Below are 19,428 nucleotides of genomic sequence, written 5' to 3'. Positions count from 1 at the left end.
TTTATTAGTTAATAAACTTCAACATTTTTTCAAAAAATATTTTAAAAATCATAAAATTTTTGTTCAAATTACATAAGATTTCAGCCATCGCATTTGTTTGTTTTTCAAAATATGACCTTAAAATTTGTGTCAGTTATGCGTCTTCAGATGATTTAGTAAAAAAAGGAAAAAAATCTAGGTTTAGAAACTACAAGCACTTGTAAAGATTGTGGCTAAACTTAGCCACAAACTTTTGGCCTTTTATAATATTATGATGTTGAGCAATTTCTTTTTGTAATAGATGGCAAAGAAATTTAACTGAAAATTTAAGTCGAAAAACGTGAATGTCAGAGGAACTATTCTCATCAAAAAGGCTACTTTGAACTCATTACAGTTGCAACTAATATCATACACACACAAGCGCTCACACGCACACATAATATATATAATATATTAGCATGCTGTATTTAAAATCATTGATCATAAAAAAATAATTTCATTATTTGATTGAAGAACATTAATATAAAAGAGGTTATATTTAATCAGATAATTCTAAAAAAAATTTCTGAATAATCACATACCTCAACAGATTATTGTGAAAAGCGTCCGATTCCACAACAATTATAAGGAAGTAGTTAAAGTTTCCCCTCTATGAAAAGCAATTAACTTGTCGGGAAATGAAGTTTCCGAAGGATTTTTATGGCAGAGTTGTTGAGTTAAGTTAATGAGGAAAATTAACATATATAATTAATTTCATTAAAGAAATTAGAAAGTTTCATTATATGAAAAACAATTAACTTGTCGGGAAATGAAGTTTCCAAAGGATTTTTATGGCAGAGGTTTGAGTTAATTTAATGAGAAAAATTAACATCTATAATTAATTTCCTTAAAGAAATTAGGAAAAATTAATTAAAACAAAGAGGTTTCAAAGGCAATATAAGGTAAAATAAGATAATTGAATTGAATATAGAGTTTAGAACAAAGGCCAAGCACTGGGACTTATGAGGTCATTCAGCGCTGGAAAGGAAACTGAGAGTAAGTAGGTCTGAAAGGTGTAACAGGAGGAAAACCTCAAAGCAGTTGCACCATAAAATATTTGTGAAGAGAGGGTGGCTAGCGAGATGGAAAAAAGAGAATATGAATGGAGGTACAGTAAAAGGAATGAAAGAGTTTGCAGCTATGGGCTGAAGGGACGCTGCAAAGAACCTTTAGTAATGCCTACAGTACACCGCATGAGTTGCACTGATGGCACTATCCCCCTACAGGGGTAAAATAAGATAAAAAAAAAAAAGGCTATTTATGAAATGAATACGGGCGCAATTACCTCGTTTCACTAAGCAATCTAAAACTCTAACTTAAAACTATAATTTAAAACTATATAAACCTAAGTATTGTTATAAGAAATAAAAGTATATAAATATTACGTTTTATATTTGGATTTCAGTAATTAAAATAAGGATAATTAAGTTAATAAGAATTATAGGAAAATATATTTCTTTGCAAAAAATAAGAGAAAATTAAATTAATACTTCTGCAAGAGACAAGGAAAAACAATTAATCCGTTGCAGATAGACTTTTGATACATTCCAAGAATCGCCATTATTAATTCTAGCCGTTAAAGGTCAGTAGGATTTGCTATTTTCCAAATAAAAAGGTAACTATAAATAACTATTTTCACGTAAATGGCAAAAACCTTGAATTATCTAATATATATATATATATATATATATATATATATATATATATATATATATATATATATATATATATATATATATATATATATACATATACATATATTATATATGTATATATACATATGTGTATATGTACATATTCCTCTCTCTCTCTCTCTCTCTCTCTCTCTCTCTCTCTCTCTCTCTCTCTCTCTCTCTCTCTCTCTCTATATATATATATATATATATATATATATATATATATATATATATATATATATATACATACATACATACATACATACATACATACATACATACATACATACATACATACATACATACATACATATATATATATATTATATATATACATACATACACACATACAAACTTATTCTAATAAGGAATCTTATTGAGCACAACATTGTGCAAGAACCTCCGTAGGATGTGCAGTTAAACAGCAATAACTATTTCCACAAATACTGGGTACAGAAATAGGAAAAAATGGCTTTTTACACACACATACAAAAATAATCACGATTCACTATTTCATTAATAAGATGAAAAATAAACGTTTTTAGAATAATTATAACTATAGAGAAAAGTCACCAAAAGAAATCTAATACAGACAGAGCAAAAATAAAAGGTTTACTACAAATATAAAAATATGAAAATCGCTGCCGGCGACTTGCAAGAAGCAAGCTGAAATAACAACAGAAATAGAATGCAAAAATAAGCAAAAAGACTTCCCTTAAAAAAACACGGGTAAAAATCCTTGAACTACAACTATATTCACAAGCGAAATCTACCTGGAACTCGCAATATCCATAAGAAATCAGAGACTTTCTCCCTCTAACCAGACGTTTGTGGAGAGGCGAGCGAGAGGAAGGGGGGTTGGGGGGTTGGGGGGGAGGAGCAGCAACCTCCAGCCAGCAACGAGGTCTGGAATGAGCTATTTTCCTGGCCGTCGAGCGAATAGCGCGCGAGTAATACTCTTTTATGAAGCGGCGTGTTTTGCATTATCCTCCGGATTCGCCGTTTGTTATCCGGATCGGAAGACATTGTCTGGAATACCTCGGCTTCCAACGCCTGGCACAGCGCACTTCGGCCGATTGCGGTTAAATAAATGAAAGACGGCTGGGAGGGAAAGGTCACCAATGAAAGATGATTGGCAAGGAGAGGTCACCAATAAAAGACGACTGGCAGGGAAAAGCCACCGATAGAAGACGACTGACAGGGAAAGGTCACCAAGGAAAGAGAACTGGGAGTGAAAGGTCATCAATGAAAGATGACTGGCAGGGAAAGGTCACCACTGAAAAATGACTGGTAGGAAAAGGTCACCAATGAAAGACGACTGGCAGGGAAAGGTCACTAATGAAAGAAGACTGGCAGGAAAGGTCACTAATGAAAGAAGACTGGCAGGGAAAGGTCACTAATGAAAGATGACTGGCAGGGAAAGGTCACTAATGAAAGATGACTGGCAGGGAAAGGTCACTAATGAAAGATGACTGGCAGGGAAAGGTCACTAATGAAAGACGACTGGCAAGGAAAGGTCACTAATGAAAGACGACTGGCAAGGAAAGGTCACCAATGAAAACGACTGGTAGGGAAAGGTCACAAATAAAAGACGAATAGCAAAGAAGGGTCACAATGAAAGACAACTGGCAGGGAAAGGTCACCAATAAATGACGACTGGCAGGGAAAGGTCACTAATGAAAGACAACTGGCAGGGAAAGGTCACCAATAAAAGATGACTAGCAGGAAAGGTCACCAATGAAAGACTATTGACAAAAAAAGTCACCAATAAAAGACGACTGGCAAGAAAGGTCACCAATAAAAGGCAATTGACAAAAAAAGGTCACCAATGAAAGGCAAATTGCAGGGAATGGTCACTAATAAAACACAACTGACCAGTAAACGTCACTAATGAAAGAAATTAGTAGAGAAAGGTCACCAATGTAAGATGATTGGAAGGGAAAGGTCACCAATGAAACAATTGACAAAAACGGTCACTAAAGAAAGACGACTGACAAAAAATGGTCACCAATAAAAGATGATTGACAAAAAAGGTCACCAATGAAAGATACTCGTAACTGACAAAAAAAGGGTCACCAATGAAAGACAACTGGCAGGGAAAGGTCACCAATAAAAGACAATTGACCTGGAAAGGTCACTAATGAAAGACAATTGACAGGCAAAGGTCACCAATAAAAGACCATTGACCAAAAAGGTCACCAATTAAAGACCATTGACCAAAAAGGTCACCAATTAAAGACAATTGGCGGGGAAAGGTCAGCAATAAAAGACAACTGACCTGGAAAGGTCACTAATGAAAGACCATGGGTACAGAAAGGTCACCAATGAAAGATGACTGATAGGAAAGGTCACCAATGAAAGATGACTGGCAAGGAAAGGTCACCAATGAAAACGACTGGTAGGGAAAGGTCACAAATAAAAGACGAATAGCAAGGAAGGGTCACAATGAAAGACAACTGGCAGGGAAAGGTCACAAATAAATGACGAATGTCAAAGAAAGGTCACCATTAAAAGATGACTGGCAGGGAAAGGTCACCAATAAATGACGACTGGCAGGGAAAGGTCACTAATGAAAGACAACTGGCAGGGAAAGGTCACTAATGAAAGACAACTGGCAGGGAAAGGTCACCAATAAAAGATGACTAGCAGGAAAGGTCACCAATGAAAGACTATTGACAAAAAAAAAGTCACCAATAAAAGACGACTAGCAAGAAAGGTCACCAATAAAAGACAGTTGACCTGGGAAGGTCACTAATGAAAGACAACTGACCTGGAAAAATCACTAATGAAAGACAATTGGTAGAGAAAAAACACCAATGAAAGACTATTGGCAAGAAAAGGTCACCAAAGAAAGAGAACTGGGAGTGAAAAGTCATCAATGAAAGATAACTGTCAGGGAAAGGTCATCATTGAAATATAATTGGTAGGAAAAGGTCACCAATGAGAGATGGCTGGCAGGAAAAGATCACAAATGAAAGACGGATGGCAGGAAAACGTCACCCATGAAAGATGACCCGCAGGGAAAGGTCACCAATAAAAGACAATTGGTAGAGAAAGGTCACCACTGAAAAACGACTGGCAGGGAAAGGTCACAAATGAAAGACGACTGACAGGGAAAGGTCACCAATGAAAGACGACTGACAGGGAAAGGTCACCAATGAAAGATGACTGGCAGGGAAAGGTCACAATGAAAGGTGACTGGCAGGGAAAGGTCACCAATGAAAGACAACTGGCAGGGAAAGGTCACAAATGAAAGACGATTGACAAAAAAATGATACCAAAAAAAGATGACTGGCAGGAAAAGGTCACCAACAAAGACAATGTACCTGGAAATGGCACTAATGTAAGACAATTGGTAGAGAAAGGTCACCGATGAAAGACGATTGAAAAAAAAGGTTACCAAAAAAAAAAGATGACCAGCAGGAAAAGGTCACCAATCAAAGAAAACTGACCTGGAAACGTTACTAATGTAAGACTATTGGTAGAGAAAGGTCACCAGTGAAACACGATTGACAAAAAAAGGTCACCAATGAAAGACGACTGGCAAGGAAAGGTCACCAATGACAGACGATTGACAAAAAAAAAAAAGGTTACCAGAAAAAGATGACTGGCAGGGAAAGGTCACCAATAAAGACAGCTGACTTGGAAAGGGCACTAATGTAAGACAATTGGTAGAGAAAGGTCACCAATGAAAGATGATTGACAAAAAAATTTACCAAAAAAAAAAAGATGACTGGCAGGGAAAGGTCACCAATAAAGACAACTGACCTGGAAACGTCAATGATGAAAGGCAATTTGTAGACAAAGGTCACCAGATGAAAGATAACTGGCAGGGAAAGGTCACCAATCAAAGACAATCAACCTGGACCTAATGAAAGACAATTGGTAGAGAAAGGTCACCAATCAAAGACGATTGACAAAAAAAATTATACCAAAAAAAGATGACTGGCAGGGAAAGGTCACCAACAAAGACAATGTACCTGGAAATGGCACTAATGTAAGACAATTGGTAGAGAAAGGTCACCGATGAAAGACGATTGAAAACAAAGGTTACCAAAAAGATGACCAGCAGGAAAAGGTCACCAATAAAAGAAAACTGACCTGGAAACGTTACTAATGTAAGACAGTTGGTAGAGAAAGGTCACCAGTGAAACACGATTGACAAAAAAAGGTCACCAATGAAAGACGACTGGCAAGGAAAGGTCACCAATGACAGACGATTGACAAAAAAAAAAAGGTTACCAGAAAAAGATGACTGGCAGGGAAAGGTCACCAATAAAGACAGCTGACTTGGAAAGGGCACTAATGTAAGACAACTGGTAGAGAAGGGTCACCAATGAAAGATGATTGACAAAAAAATTTACCAAAAAAAAAAGATGACTGGCAGGGAAAGGTCACCAATAAAGACAACTGACCTGGAAACGTCAATGATGAAAGGCAATTTGTAGACAAAGGTCACCAGATGAAAGATAACTGGCAGGGAAAGGTCACCAATCAAAGACAATCAACCTGGACCTAATGAAAGACAATTGGTAGAGAAAGGTCACCAATGAAAGACGACTGGCAGGTAAGAAAATGAGATATGCTTAGGGGATATGCAAAGGAGACAACGCGAGTATAATAGGTTAAAGTATTGTTGAAATATTGAGAAAAAAAATATTAAGGAACATATGAAAAAAAATAAGTGTAAATAACGTGTATGTAAGAGGAGCGAAATAATTAATGAAAGCAATGTAAATAAGGGAATAAGCAATGACACCACATAAATAAGTTAGAAATGACAGAAGGAGCTGATGAAAAAGAAAGAAAGTGCAGAAGGCAAAAACTGGACAGAAGTATTTCTGAGATCACAAAATCAGAACATTTTGAAAAGACAAACAAGTGGAACTGTTCAGAGAATTAAGAGAACAGATAAAAAAGGAGAGAAATTATGAAGAGGACAGTGAAAGAAGATAAATGTTCAGAAGATGTAAGAATTAGAGAAATGCCTGAGTATAATCACATATGCAAATGATAAAATGGTTATGGAAAGGTATGAGATGGAGAAATGAAGAGAAATGTTTAAGTGAGCTTATAAACGCGTGAAAAATAGCACAGAAAACATAAATAAAAAAGAATTCTCTACAAATACATATAAAATGGAAACAAATAGTTACAAGAAAATATAAGATGAAGAGCATTCGTCTTGAAAACATAAAGAAATATAAAACTTATGACAAAGAACGTTTTGCGAAACAGATGAGCAAGAGGTATTGGTGAACAAATATATTCCAGGATCGTCAGTAGTTCAGGTTAATCTACCGCATAAGCCACGCAATTTATTATAAAAGCCTTTTTACATGGAATAAATCCTCTTTCTTTGATATAAAAGCCTCTACGTTTACCATAAATGCAACTTATTGGTCTTGTTGCAGGATGGGAATTTAAGAATTTAGTACTTTGATACCTAGTTTATACATACATACATAAACATATATATATATGTATTGTATATATGTATATATACACACGTGTGTGTGCGTGTGTCATCCGCGATACCACTGATTTTATTCACACTGACAGTTCAAGACGGAAGGAAATAAAGTATAAACTATGACCTGCGAAAAGAAACGCTAAGATTTCATTTGTTTTTCTCTGTCATTTACACTGTAGTTTTCAGTCCATGTTAGGAAATAGATATGAGTTGTATATTAATAAAAATTACATAACATAACAAGAATAATAATGATAATAGTATTAGTGGTAATGAACTGAATATAAAATTTAGGCCAAAGGCCAATCACTGGGACCTATGTGGCCATTCAGCGCTGAACCGGAAATTGACAGGAAAAGGTTTGAAAGGTGTAACAAGAGGAAAACCTTGCAGTTGCACTATGAAGCAATTGTTAGGAGAGGGTGGAAAGTAAGATGGAACAAAGAGAATATGAAAGGAGGTACAGTAAAAGGAATGAAAAGGGTTGCAGCTAGCGCCTGAAGGCACGCTGCAAAGAACCTTAAATAATGCCTACAGTGCACCGCATGAGGAGCACTGACGGCACTATCCCCCTACGGAAATTAATGATGATGAGAAGAGGAATATGAAGAAGGAGAAGAAGAGGCAGAGAACGAAGATCTCTAAAAAAAACAGAAACAGGATTTCTCTGTCTCTCTCCCTCTCTCTCTCTCTCTCCCTCTCTCTCTCTCCCTATCTCTCTCCCTATCTCTCTCTCTCTCTCACTTTAAATAATTCACAGTCCTGACAGTCACTCCATCCTATCTACAGCCCCTCCTCTCTCTCTCTCTCTCTCTCTCTCTCTCTCTCTCTCTCTCTCTCTCTCTCGCCTACATTCTGAAGGCAATTTGCAAAAACATTCCTGACGTGAGAAATAAAGAAGCCGTTTTTGTTACCACTAAAGTATACAATGCAGGAAACACGGTCGTTTTTAGCTGATGGTATTCCGGGCGGAATATTACTTCTCTCTCTCTCTCTCTTCTCTCTCTCTCTCTCTCTCTCTCTCTCTCTCTCTCTCTCTCTCTCTCTCTCTCTCTCTCTCTTGTGTTTATTTGGTTTTGTTATGGCTATGTATTTTAGCTTTCAGTTTCCGTGAAAGTAGAGATAAATGCATAGGAAAAAGTACTGAGTATTTCATGCAGCTATTCATATTGTATACTAGAGAGTTATACTAATTAAGCAAGTTTTGTTTATTTATTCATTTATGTATATTTATTTCTTAATGATTTGCTTTATGTATCTTTCCAATACATGTATTTACTTACTGACTAATTTATTAATCAATTTACAATTTTTATCACCCTTTAATGACATTTTATTTAATACTTTTTACTTATATCTTTAATCACTCTGTTGATTTTCTTCCCTTTTTTTATTCTGCATTTCTGTCTCTCTTTTTCTTTCTTTCTTTCTTTAATTTCCGACAGGTTACAAACCTGTAAAGGTTTGATTTATATTTCAAGATTATATTAAAAAGGCCCCTAACGCAAACCTGAGATTAAACATTTATCATAACTACGCAAAAGTAAGTGGAATGTTTTTCTATTACCTCGATCACAGAAAAAAGCCACACACTTCAGTTATTCAATGTTTGTTTGTTGTGTGATAAATAAATAATGTGCTGACTTGGTTTCGAAACATTATATTCATCCGGGTTACTTGATAACCTTGCTTGAGAGCTTTATCTTGTCTCTTTTAGGAATTGCCGACCCTTTATCTAGGGATAATTAATAACAAATGTTCAGCAATGGAAACCTCCAGCTTCAATAAAAGCAAGACCATTAAATGAAAGTTTTTTTCCTCATGCACTGTCCAACTTCAATTTTACTTGACTAAACCGTCGTCTTTTCAAAACAGTTTTGATTAAATGTTGTGTATTCCGTCTTTTGGTGTTGTGTTTGAAGTAACCTCTCCACAGTAACAAAATCACTTTTGAGTTTTAGCCACAGTAAAATATTTTGAAGCAAACTCAAAATAAACAAGTAAAGAATGCGCCAGAGTTTCTTCGGCGCAATCGAGTTTTCTGTACAGCGTATAATCAAGGCCACCAAAAATGAAACTCTCAGCCGGACGTGGTGGCCTGTGTTGTTGCGTTGACAGAAGCACAATTATGGCTAAATTTAACCTTAAATAAAATAACAACTGCTGAGGCTAGCAGGGTGCAATTTGTATGTTTGATGATTGGAGGGTTGATGATTAATATGTCAATTTGCAGCCCTCTAGCCTTACTAGTTTTTAAGATTTGAGGGCTGACAAAAAAAAAGTGCGGATAGACAGACAAAGCCGGCACAAGTTTTCTTTTCAGACAACTAAAAGTGCAAATAAGATTCAGTCAATATTGAGTTTTATCTTCATTGTTTATTTCGAAGCATCCTTAAAATAAAAACAAATTTCAAATAGCTTTCAGACGTTAAAGCAAAATAAATCTTTTACCTTAGGTACTTAAATATAAAGAATAGTCTCTACTTCCGGTTGGACATCAGTAAATTCCTGAGATTATCGTCGATCTCTTAAGGAAATAATTATGTAAACATTTCTGAAACTTTCCATATGGAAAGATTATTGCCTTTGAAAATTTTGTGATTTTTATAGATAAAAAAAAAAATCATTTCGGCCTGAAAAAATATAAGTAATAATGAATATAATTCATTCGTGTTTTACAGTTGTGTAAAATTTAAATGTATTTAAAACTCATAAAACTCATATTTTATTTCGGCCTGAAAAAATATAGGTAACAATGAATATAATTCATTCGTGTTTCACAGTTGTGTAAAATTTAAATGTACTTAACTCATACATATAACAAAAAAGCAGATTCTTAAACAGCCGAGAAGATGAAGATGAAGAAGAAAAGAGACTATCTAAACAAACGTCTGTTTCTGGGGCTCACTTATTTTGAGCCAATATTCTTTTATTCAAGGACTATTATGCGGATTTACATGGATATATCAACATGTGAGTAACTTGTGAACAGGAGAGAGTAAAGTGACTATGTTCTGTGCACAAATAATCAGTAGTTTTAGAAAAAATAGTTTTTGCAACTTTGCCGGATAAAACTATTCTCTGAGGTGGAGTGCCTCAGGGCTGTTGCTGGTGGTGGTCCGCAACCCACCCCCTTCCCCATACCAGTAAACCCATTTTCTTTGAGGATAGGGGAAACTTATCCAAAATAAACGATTTTCCAAGATCTTAGTGGTGACAGGACTCCACTAGGCTTTTGTTTTCTTGCCCTTATATAACAATGGATCAAGTGAAAAACGTAATTTTCAGTATTAAAGAATGAAGTATGATGATGTTGGTGAACAAAACATTGGCAAAAGTAGGGTTGTTATTGAGCTGTCATCGAGTTAAGCATTCAAAAACATCGCAGAGAACTATGCTAATGAGAAGGTGAAGATCAGTGATAATAAGCATATTAAATTAAATTAAAATAATAAACCTCAACTCGGAGGTTAACCGAGTATTATTGAAGAAAGCTCCATTTGAGATATATGGCAGTACTGTTAGCGATGAAAATGAGATGTATGGCAGTACTGTTAGCGATGAAAACGAGAGATGTATGGCAGTACTGTTAGCGATGAAAACGAGATGTATGGCAGTACTGTTAGCGATGAAAATGAGATGTATGGCAGTACTGTTAGCGATGAAAATGAGATGTATGGCAGTACTGTTAGCGATGAAAATGAGATGTATGGCAGTACTGTTAGCGATGAAAATGAGATGTATGGCAGTACTGTTAGCGATGAAAATGAGATGTATGGCAGTACTGTTAGTGATGAAAATGAGATGTATGGCAGTACTGTTAGCGATGAAAATGAGATGTATGGCAGTACTGTTAGCGATGAAAATGAGATGTATGGCAGTACTGTTAGCGATGAAAATGAGATGTATGGCAGTACTGTTAGCGATGAAAATGAGACGTATGGCAGTACTGTTAGCGATGAAAATGAGATGAATGGCAGTACTGTTAGCGATGAAAATGAGTTGTATGACAGTTCTGTTAGTGATGAAAATGAGTTGTATGACAGTACTGTTAGTGATGAAAATGAGTTGTATGACAGTACTGTTAGTGATGAAAATGAGACGTATGACAGTACTGTTAGCGATGAAAATGAGATGAATGACAGTCCTGTTAGCGATGAAAATGAGATGTATGACAGTCCTGCTAGCGATGAAAATGAGATGCATGACAGTACCTACCATTAGCGATGAAAATGAGATGCACGACAGTACCTACCGTTAGCGATAAAAATGAGATGCACGACAGTACCTACCGTTAGCGATAAAAATGAGATGCATGACAGTACTGTTGCGATGAAAATGAGATGCATGACAGTACTGTTACGATGAAAATGAGATGCATGACAGTACTGTTAGTGATGAAAATGAGTTGTATGACAGTACTGTTATGATGAAAATGAGATGCATGACAGTACTGTTAGTGACGAAAATGAGTTGTATGACAGTACTGTTAGCGATGAAAATGAGATGTATGACAGTACTGTTAGTGATGACAGTACTGTTAGCGATGAAAATGGGATGTATGGCAGTACTGTTAGTGATGAAAATGAGTTGTATGATAGTACTGTTAGCGATGAAAATGAGATGTATGATAGTACTGTTAGCAATGAAAATGAGATGTATGATAGTACTGTTAGCGATGAAAATGAGATGTATGATAGTACTGTTAGCGATGAAAATGAGATGTATGGCAGTACTGTTAGCGATGAAAATGAAATGTATGACAGTACTGTTAGTGATGAAAATGAGATGTATGGCAGTACTGTTAGCGATGAAAATGAAATGTATGACAGTACAGTTAATGATGAAAATGAGATGTATGAAAACTGTTAGTGATGAAAATGAGATGTATGGCAGTACTGTTAGTGATGAAAATGAGATGTATGGCAGTACTGTTAGTGATGAAAATGGGGTGTATGACAGTACAGTTAATGATGAAAATGAGATGTATGACAGTACTGTTAGTGATGAAAATGAGGTGTATGACAGTACAGTTAATGATGAAAATGAGATGTATGACAGTACTGTTAGTGATGAAAATGAGGTGTATGACAGTACAGTTAATGATGAAAATGAGATGTATGACAGTACTGTTAGTGATGAAAATGAGATGTATGGCAGTACTGTTAGTGATGAAAATGAGATGTATGGCAGTACTGTTAGTGATGAAAATGAGATGTATGGCAGTACTGTTAGTGATGAAAATGAGATGTATGACAGTACTGTTAGTGATGAAAATGAGGTGTATGACAGTACAGTTAATGATGAAAATGAGATGTATGACAGTACTGTTAGTGATGAAAATGAGATGTATGACAGTACAGTTAATGATGAAAATGAGATGTATGACAGTACTGTTAGTGATGAAAATGAGATGTATGACAGTACAGTTAATGATGAAAAAAGATGTAGTGCAGTACAGTTAATGATGAAAATGGGATGTATGACAGTACTGTTAGTGATGAAAATGAGATGTATGATAGTACTGTTAGCAATGAAAATGAGATGTATGATAGTACTGAAGGTTGTAGCGATGAAAATGAGATGTATGACAGTACTGTCAGCGATGAAAAATGAGATGTATGGTTACTGTTAGCGATGAAAATGAGATGTATGACAGTACTGTTAGTGATGAAAATGAGATGTATGACAGTACTGTTAGTGATGAAAATGAGATGTATGACAGTACAGTTAATGATGAAAATGAGATGTATGACAGTACAGTTAATGATGAAAATGAGATGTATGACAGTACTGTTAGTGATGAAAATGAGATGTATGACAGTACTGTTAGTGATGAAAATGAGATGTATGACAGGCAGTTTGATGAAAATGAGATGTATGACAGTACAGTTAATGATGAAAATGAGATGTATGACAGTACAGTTAATGATGAAAATGAGATGTGACAGTACTGTTAGTGATGAAAATGAGATGTATGACAGTACAGTTAATGATGAAAATGAGATGTATGGACAGTACAGTTAATGATGAAAATGAGATGTATGACAGTACAGTTAATGATGAAAATAGATGTATGACAGTACAAATGATGAAAATGAGATGTATGACAGTACTGTTAGTGATGAAAATGAGATGTATGACAGTACAGTTAATGATGAAAATGAGATGTATGACAGTACTGTTAGTGATGAAAATGAGATGTATGACAGTACAGTTAATGATGAAAATGAGATGTATGACAGTACTGTTAGTGATGAAAATGAGATGTATGACAGTACTGTTCCTGATGAAAATGAGATGTATGACAGTACAGTTAGTGATGAAAATGAGATGTATGACAGGCAGTTAATGATGAAAATGAGATGTATGAAGTACAGTTAATGATGTATGTATGACAGTACTGTTAGTGATGAAAATGAGATGTATGACAGTACAGTTAATGATGAAAATGAGATGTATGACAGTACAGTTAATGATGAAATGAGATGTATGAAGTACAGTTAATGATGAAAATGGGATGTATGACAGTACTGTTAATGATGAAAATGAGATGTATGACAGTACTGTTAGTGATGAAAATGAGATGTATGACAGTACAGTTAATGATGAAAATGAGATTGACAGTACTGTTAGTGATGAAAATGAGATGTATGACAGTACAGTTAATGATGAAAATGAGATGTATGACAGACACTACAGTTAATGATGAAAATGAGATGTATGACAGTACTGTTAGTGATGAAAATGAGATGTATGACTGATGAAATGATTACAGTTAATGATGAAAATGAGATGTATGACAGTACTGTTAGTGATGAAAATGAGATGTATGACAGTACTGTTAGTGATGAAAATGAGATGTATGACAGTACTGTTAGTGATGAAAATGAGATGTATGACAGTACTGTTAGTGATGAAAATGAGATGTATGACAGTACTGTTAGTGATGAAAATGAGATGTATGACATTACTGTTAGTGATGAAAAGACAGATAAATGATGTATGACAGTACAGTTAATGATGAAAATGAGATGTATGACAGTACAGTTAATGATGAAAATGAGATGTATGACAGTACTGTTAGTGATGAAAATGAGATGTATGACAGTACAGTTAATGATGAAAATGAGATGTATGACAGTACTGTTAGTGATGAAAATGAGATGTATGACAGTACTGTTAGTGATGAAAATGAGATGTATGACAGTACTGTTAGTGATGAAAATGAGATGTATGACAGTACTGTTAGTGATGAAAATGAGATGTATGACAGTACTGTTAGTGATGAAAATGAGATGTATGACAGTACTGTTAGTGATGAAAATGAGATGTATGACAGTACTGTTAATGATGAAAATGAGATGTATGACAGTACTGTTAGTGATGAAAATGAGATGTATGACAGTACTGTTAGTGATGAAAATGAGATGTATGACAGTACTGTTAGTGATGAAAATGAGTTGTTATACTGATGAAAATGAGATGTATGAAGTACAGTTAGTGATGAAAATGAGATGTATGATACTGTTAAATGAAAATGGGGGTATGACAGTACAGTTAATGATGAAAATGAGATGTATGACAGTACTGTTAATGATGAAAATGAGATGTATGACAGCACAGTTAGTGATGAAATGAGATGTATGACAGTACAGTTAATGATGAAAATGAGATGTATGACAGTACTGTTAGTGATGAAAATGAGATGTATGACAGTACTGTTAGTGATGAAAATGAGATATATGACAGTATTGTTAGTGATGAAAATGAGATGTATGACAGTACTGAGTTAGTTGATGAAAATGAGATGTATGACAGTATTGTTAGTGATGAAAATGAGATGTATGACAGTATTACTGTTTAGTGATGAAAATGAGATGTATGACAGTATTGTTAGTGATGAAAATGAGATGTAGTATTGTTAGTGGCAGTGACAGTGTATGTTAGTGATGAAAATGAGATGTATGATAGTACAGTAGAAAATGAGATGTTAGTACTGATGATGAAAATGAGTTGTATGACAGTACTGTTAGCGAAAATGGGATGAAAATATGTATGACAGTACTGTTTGAAAATGAGAGCGATGAAAATGAGATGTATGCACTACTGTTAGTGATGAAAATGAGATGTATGACAGTACTGTTAGTGATGAAAATGAGATGTATGACAGTACTGTTAGTGATGAAAATGAGATGTATGATGACTGTTAGTACTGTTAGTGATGAAAATGAGATGTATGACAGTACTGTTAGTGATGAAAATGAGATGTATGACAGTACTGTTAGTGATGAAAATGAGATGTTATGACAGTACAGTTAATGATGAAAAATGAGATGTATGACAGTACAGTTAGTGATGAAAATGAGATGTATGACAGTACAGTTAATGATGAAAATGAGATGTTATGACAGTACTGTTAGTGATGAAAATGAGATGTATGACAGTACAGTTAGTGATGAAAATGAGATGTATGACAGTATTGTGAGAGTGACAGTACATTGTTAGTGATGAAAATGAGAAAATGAGATGTATGAAAATGATGTATGACAGTACAGTTAATGATGAAAATGAGATATATGACAGTATTGTTAGTGATGAAAATGTTAGAGATGTATGACAGTACTGTTAGTGATGAAAATGAGATGTATGACAGTACAGTTAGTGATGAAAAAAATGAGATGTATGACAGTACTGTTAGTAGTGAAAATGAGATGTATGACAGTACTGTTAGTTAATGATGAAAATGAGATGAGATATGACAGTATTGTTAGTGATGAAAATGAGATGTATGACAGTACAGTTAATGATGAAAATGAGATGTATGACAGTATTGTTAGTGATGAAAATGAGATGTATGACAGTATTGTTAGTGATGAAAATGAGATGTATGACAGTATTGTTAGTGATGAAAATGAGATGTATGACAGTATTGTTAAGTGATGAAAATGAGATGTATGACAGTACTGTTAGCGATGAAAATGAGATGTATGACAGTACTGTTAGCGATGAAAATGAGATGTATGGCACTACTGTTAGTGATGAAAATGAGATGTATGACAGTACTGTTAGTGATGAAAATGAGATGTATGACAGTACTGTTAGCGATGAAAATGAGTTGTATGACAGTACTGTTAGCGATGAAAATGAGATGTATGGCACTACTGTTAGTGATGAAAATGAGATGTATGACAGTACTGTTAGTGATGAAAATGAGATGTATGACAGTACTGTTAGTGATGAAAATGAGATGTATGACAGTACTGTTAGTGATGAAAATTACATGCATGATAGTACTGTTAGTGAAGAAATTTGAAGTGACTTACGGGGCGAGGTTAAACCATGAAAAAATGGGTGTATAAGGACTAGGGTGTTGGTGCAATAAGAGTAGTGATGAAAATGGATGTATGACAGTACGTTAGTGATGAAAATGAGATGAACAACAACAAGAGGAGCTGAAAATGAGAATGATACTCGACTGTTTCAGTCTGAATTGGTAGTACTGTTAGTGATGAAAAAGAAGACTTGATCTCTGAAAATGAGGAAATACGGCGGTTCAAAGAATGGAAAGGAAGATCTGGAATGTTTACGAACATTATTATGTATACTTTGCTACGCTCGAAAGTATGGTATTGTGGGCATATTTATCCATTGTAGGTGAAAAATTTCAAAGAAATAAAGAAATTGTTATCTGGCTATCTATCGAACAATGGATATCAGCCTACAGAAAAGGAAACTCTTTATTCAAGGAGAGATGATGGAGGAATCGGTATGATTAATGCTAAAAAGAAATCACAAAGTTTGCTGTTGTCATCCTTTGCTAAAATGTATAAGAATGAATTAAGTCATTTCGTGTTATCCTATTTTAATATAAAGACAATGGTTCAGAAAAATTCTATAGAGAAATCTCTGAAAAAAAAAAAAAAAGAAGTTATCAACAGCTTTGCTTCGAAAGACATCTCCCGCCCATTATGTGAAAACGTGAAATAAAGTGCTCAGATCGAACAATGGTTAAAAACAGAAAAGTTAATTTATTCAAGGAGAGATTATGAAAACAGAAACCAGTTTGCTGTTGTCAGTTAAAACTAAGAATGAATTAATCACATGTTATCCTATTTTAAAAGAAAGACAATGGCCTATTTTGGACAAAAAAAAAAAAAAAACCAGTACCTTACATGATGCTGTGCAGCAGATCCTTCAGTAAGTTAATTTACAAAGAGCTGAAAACCCTTTCATTCTTTGACTGCATCTCCGTTCATATTCTCTATCATCCATCTTACTTTCCACCCTCTGCTAACAATTGTTTCATAGTGCAACTGCGAATATTTCCTCCTGTTACACCTTTCAAAAATTTTTACGGTCAATTTCCGTTTCAGTGCTGAATGACCCCATAGGTTCCAGGGCTTGGACTTTGACCTAAATTCTATAATCCTATCCTCTAAGAGGAAGCTAAATCAGATTGGTGTTGAGAGTGATTCTTTGTGTGCCCACGGCAATGTAGAAGAAACTCTTCCACATTCTATATGTTTTTGAAAGAGGAATGAAGCTGCAGTCAGCTGGTTCAGAAAGCTGCTTTCAAAATTATGTAATACTCATTCACCACAGATGTTAGAAATACTGTATTATGACATCAAAATAAGCAATGAAGATAACAAAAAAAAGATGTGTACCCTATTAGTAACAGCTCATAGCAGAAATGCAGCTTTTGAGAGCTAGGGACCTTGATTCTGTCAAAAATTATTAAAAAAACTTTTGGTAAATTTGTATCCCATGTAAACTTCTTACATACATCTCTTGGCGAGAAGTTTTATCATTTATTTAGTATTGAAAGGAAAATTATTGTGCCGCAATAGCTTACTGAATCTGTAAACTAAAGAAAAGAATTCTCTGAAACAGTAATGCACAGCACTTTTTCTTACATTTGATCCAGGGTATTTAAGATGAATTCAAATACAGCTCTGAATATTAGTTTGATATAATTTGTAGATTTTACCTTTTTTATGAACGCGTGGTTTCCTCATGTTCAGCATTTCCTAATAATCTCTTTTATTACCAATCCTGAGATTACATCGCAGTGGAGCACTGGAGTGTGTCATGTGACACACTACTGCAGTCTCAATGACACCGTATAAAAGGAGTTTCTTATGGCAATTAAATTAACATTTCTTTCCGGAAGTCTCGCCTTTCAGTTCATTGACCAGAAGATGCCAAGTCTTCTATACTCCTGTAATTTATTATCCTGTTTATTGTTGTATATTGATGGTACTTATATGTATATGTATATATATACATATATAAATATGTACATATATATATATATATATATATATATATATATATATATATATATATATATATATATATATATATATATATATATATAAGGTTTATGCATGAATAATAATAATAAGCGTTTAATAAGCGAGATTTATCATAATAACAATACTTTAAGCGGATTTTTTTCCGTCTTGTTTTACTGTTTCCATCCAAACTTCGCACAGCAAAACAGACAATTACTCGACTTATTAACATGATCTCGAGTCACAAATAGTCTAAATTGGCGACGGTAAATAAGTTATCCAAGACCTGATAACGAACGTAGGCAAATTCGGTTGCACACAAATAAGAACATTTTTACCATCTAACTGATGAAAAGTTTCAAGGCAACATATGAAATTATTCAGGAGTACGCTCCCACGTGACAGCTTCATTAACATACACGCAGGAACAATTTTAAACAAACGGGTCAATGTAATAAAAAAAAATGACAGACTAGACTTCACTTTTAAGTGAACATTCAGAATCTGATGAATTGTGCTGAATAATCTGCTTTATTGAATATAAGATCACGAGTACTTAAAATACCAGTTTTTATTACGCAGCCAGGAAGAGACAGTTTTCATGTTTATTTAATTAGGCAGAATCAGAACTGTCAGAACGTGCAAGACTGTTTAGAATGTTATTCTTAATTTATGTGGTTACATGGCTGTTAGTTTCTGAGCAAATTTATGTAGAAATATGTAGAATTATAGTAATGAGCTTCGAAATGCAACTTTGCTAGTATTTATTTAGATCATAAGGAACATGAACCATATTCCGGCAGTATGAAATATATAAATATAAAAACAATTTCTTAAAAAAGGCTTTTTGCTTTCAACAATGCTTTTAATACCATCTTGAACTTTGTGTAGGTAATAGTTAGGAAATGGGAGGAAATAACCAAAGATATAGGAATATAGATTTTGCGCCAAAGGCCAAGCG

At 34.5% G+C, this 19,428-nt stretch overlaps 3 protein-coding genes across 3 annotated transcripts; all 3 read left to right on the top strand.

Annotated features, from left to right (window-relative positions):
- Positions 1-10,740: 10,740 nt before the first annotated feature.
- Positions 10,741-11,391, top strand: LOC136830488 (uncharacterized). The gene has a single exon (XM_067090025.1). It carries the CDS (start codon positions 10,741-10,743, stop codon positions 11,389-11,391), a length of 651 nt encoding a protein of 216 aa, XP_066946126.1.
- A 216-nt stretch (positions 11,392-11,607) lies between these two features.
- On the top strand, positions 11,608-12,039 carry LOC136830487 (uncharacterized). The gene has a single exon (XM_067090024.1). The coding sequence runs from the start codon at positions 11,608-11,610 to the stop codon at positions 12,037-12,039; it is 432 nt and encodes a 143-aa protein (XP_066946125.1).
- A 13-nt stretch (positions 12,040-12,052) lies between these two features.
- LOC136830486 (GRIP and coiled-coil domain-containing protein-like) lies at positions 12,053-15,034 on the top strand. The gene is made up of 2 exons (XM_067090023.1): positions 12,053-12,318; positions 14,821-15,034. The coding sequence occupies exons 1-2, from the start codon at positions 12,053-12,055 to the stop codon at positions 15,032-15,034; spliced, it is 480 nt and encodes a 159-aa protein (XP_066946124.1).
- Positions 15,035-19,428: the final 4,394 nt, after the last annotated feature.

Source organism: Macrobrachium rosenbergii, chromosome 46 (genome assembly GCF_040412425.1).
Source record: "Macrobrachium rosenbergii isolate ZJJX-2024 chromosome 46, ASM4041242v1, whole genome shotgun sequence".
Classification (NCBI taxonomy): Eukaryota; Metazoa; Arthropoda; class Malacostraca; order Decapoda; family Palaemonidae; genus Macrobrachium; species Macrobrachium rosenbergii.
This window is presented reverse-complemented; position numbering and strand designations above follow the sequence as displayed.

Coding starts and splice junctions, on each gene's coding strand:
- LOC136830488 (XM_067090025.1), top strand. CDS start 10,741: ATGTATGGCAGTACTGTTAGCGATGAAAACGAGATGTATGGCAGTACT.
- LOC136830487 (XM_067090024.1), top strand. CDS start 11,608: ATGCATGACAGTACTGTTAGTGACGAAAATGAGTTGTATGACAGTACT.
- LOC136830486 (XM_067090023.1), top strand. CDS start 12,053: ATGTATGGCAGTACTGTTAGTGATGAAAATGAGATGTATGGCAGTACT. Junction 12,319..14,820: donor GTTAGTGATGAAAATGAGAT/GTATGGCAGTAC, acceptor GATGTATGACAG/TACAGTTAATGATGAAAATG.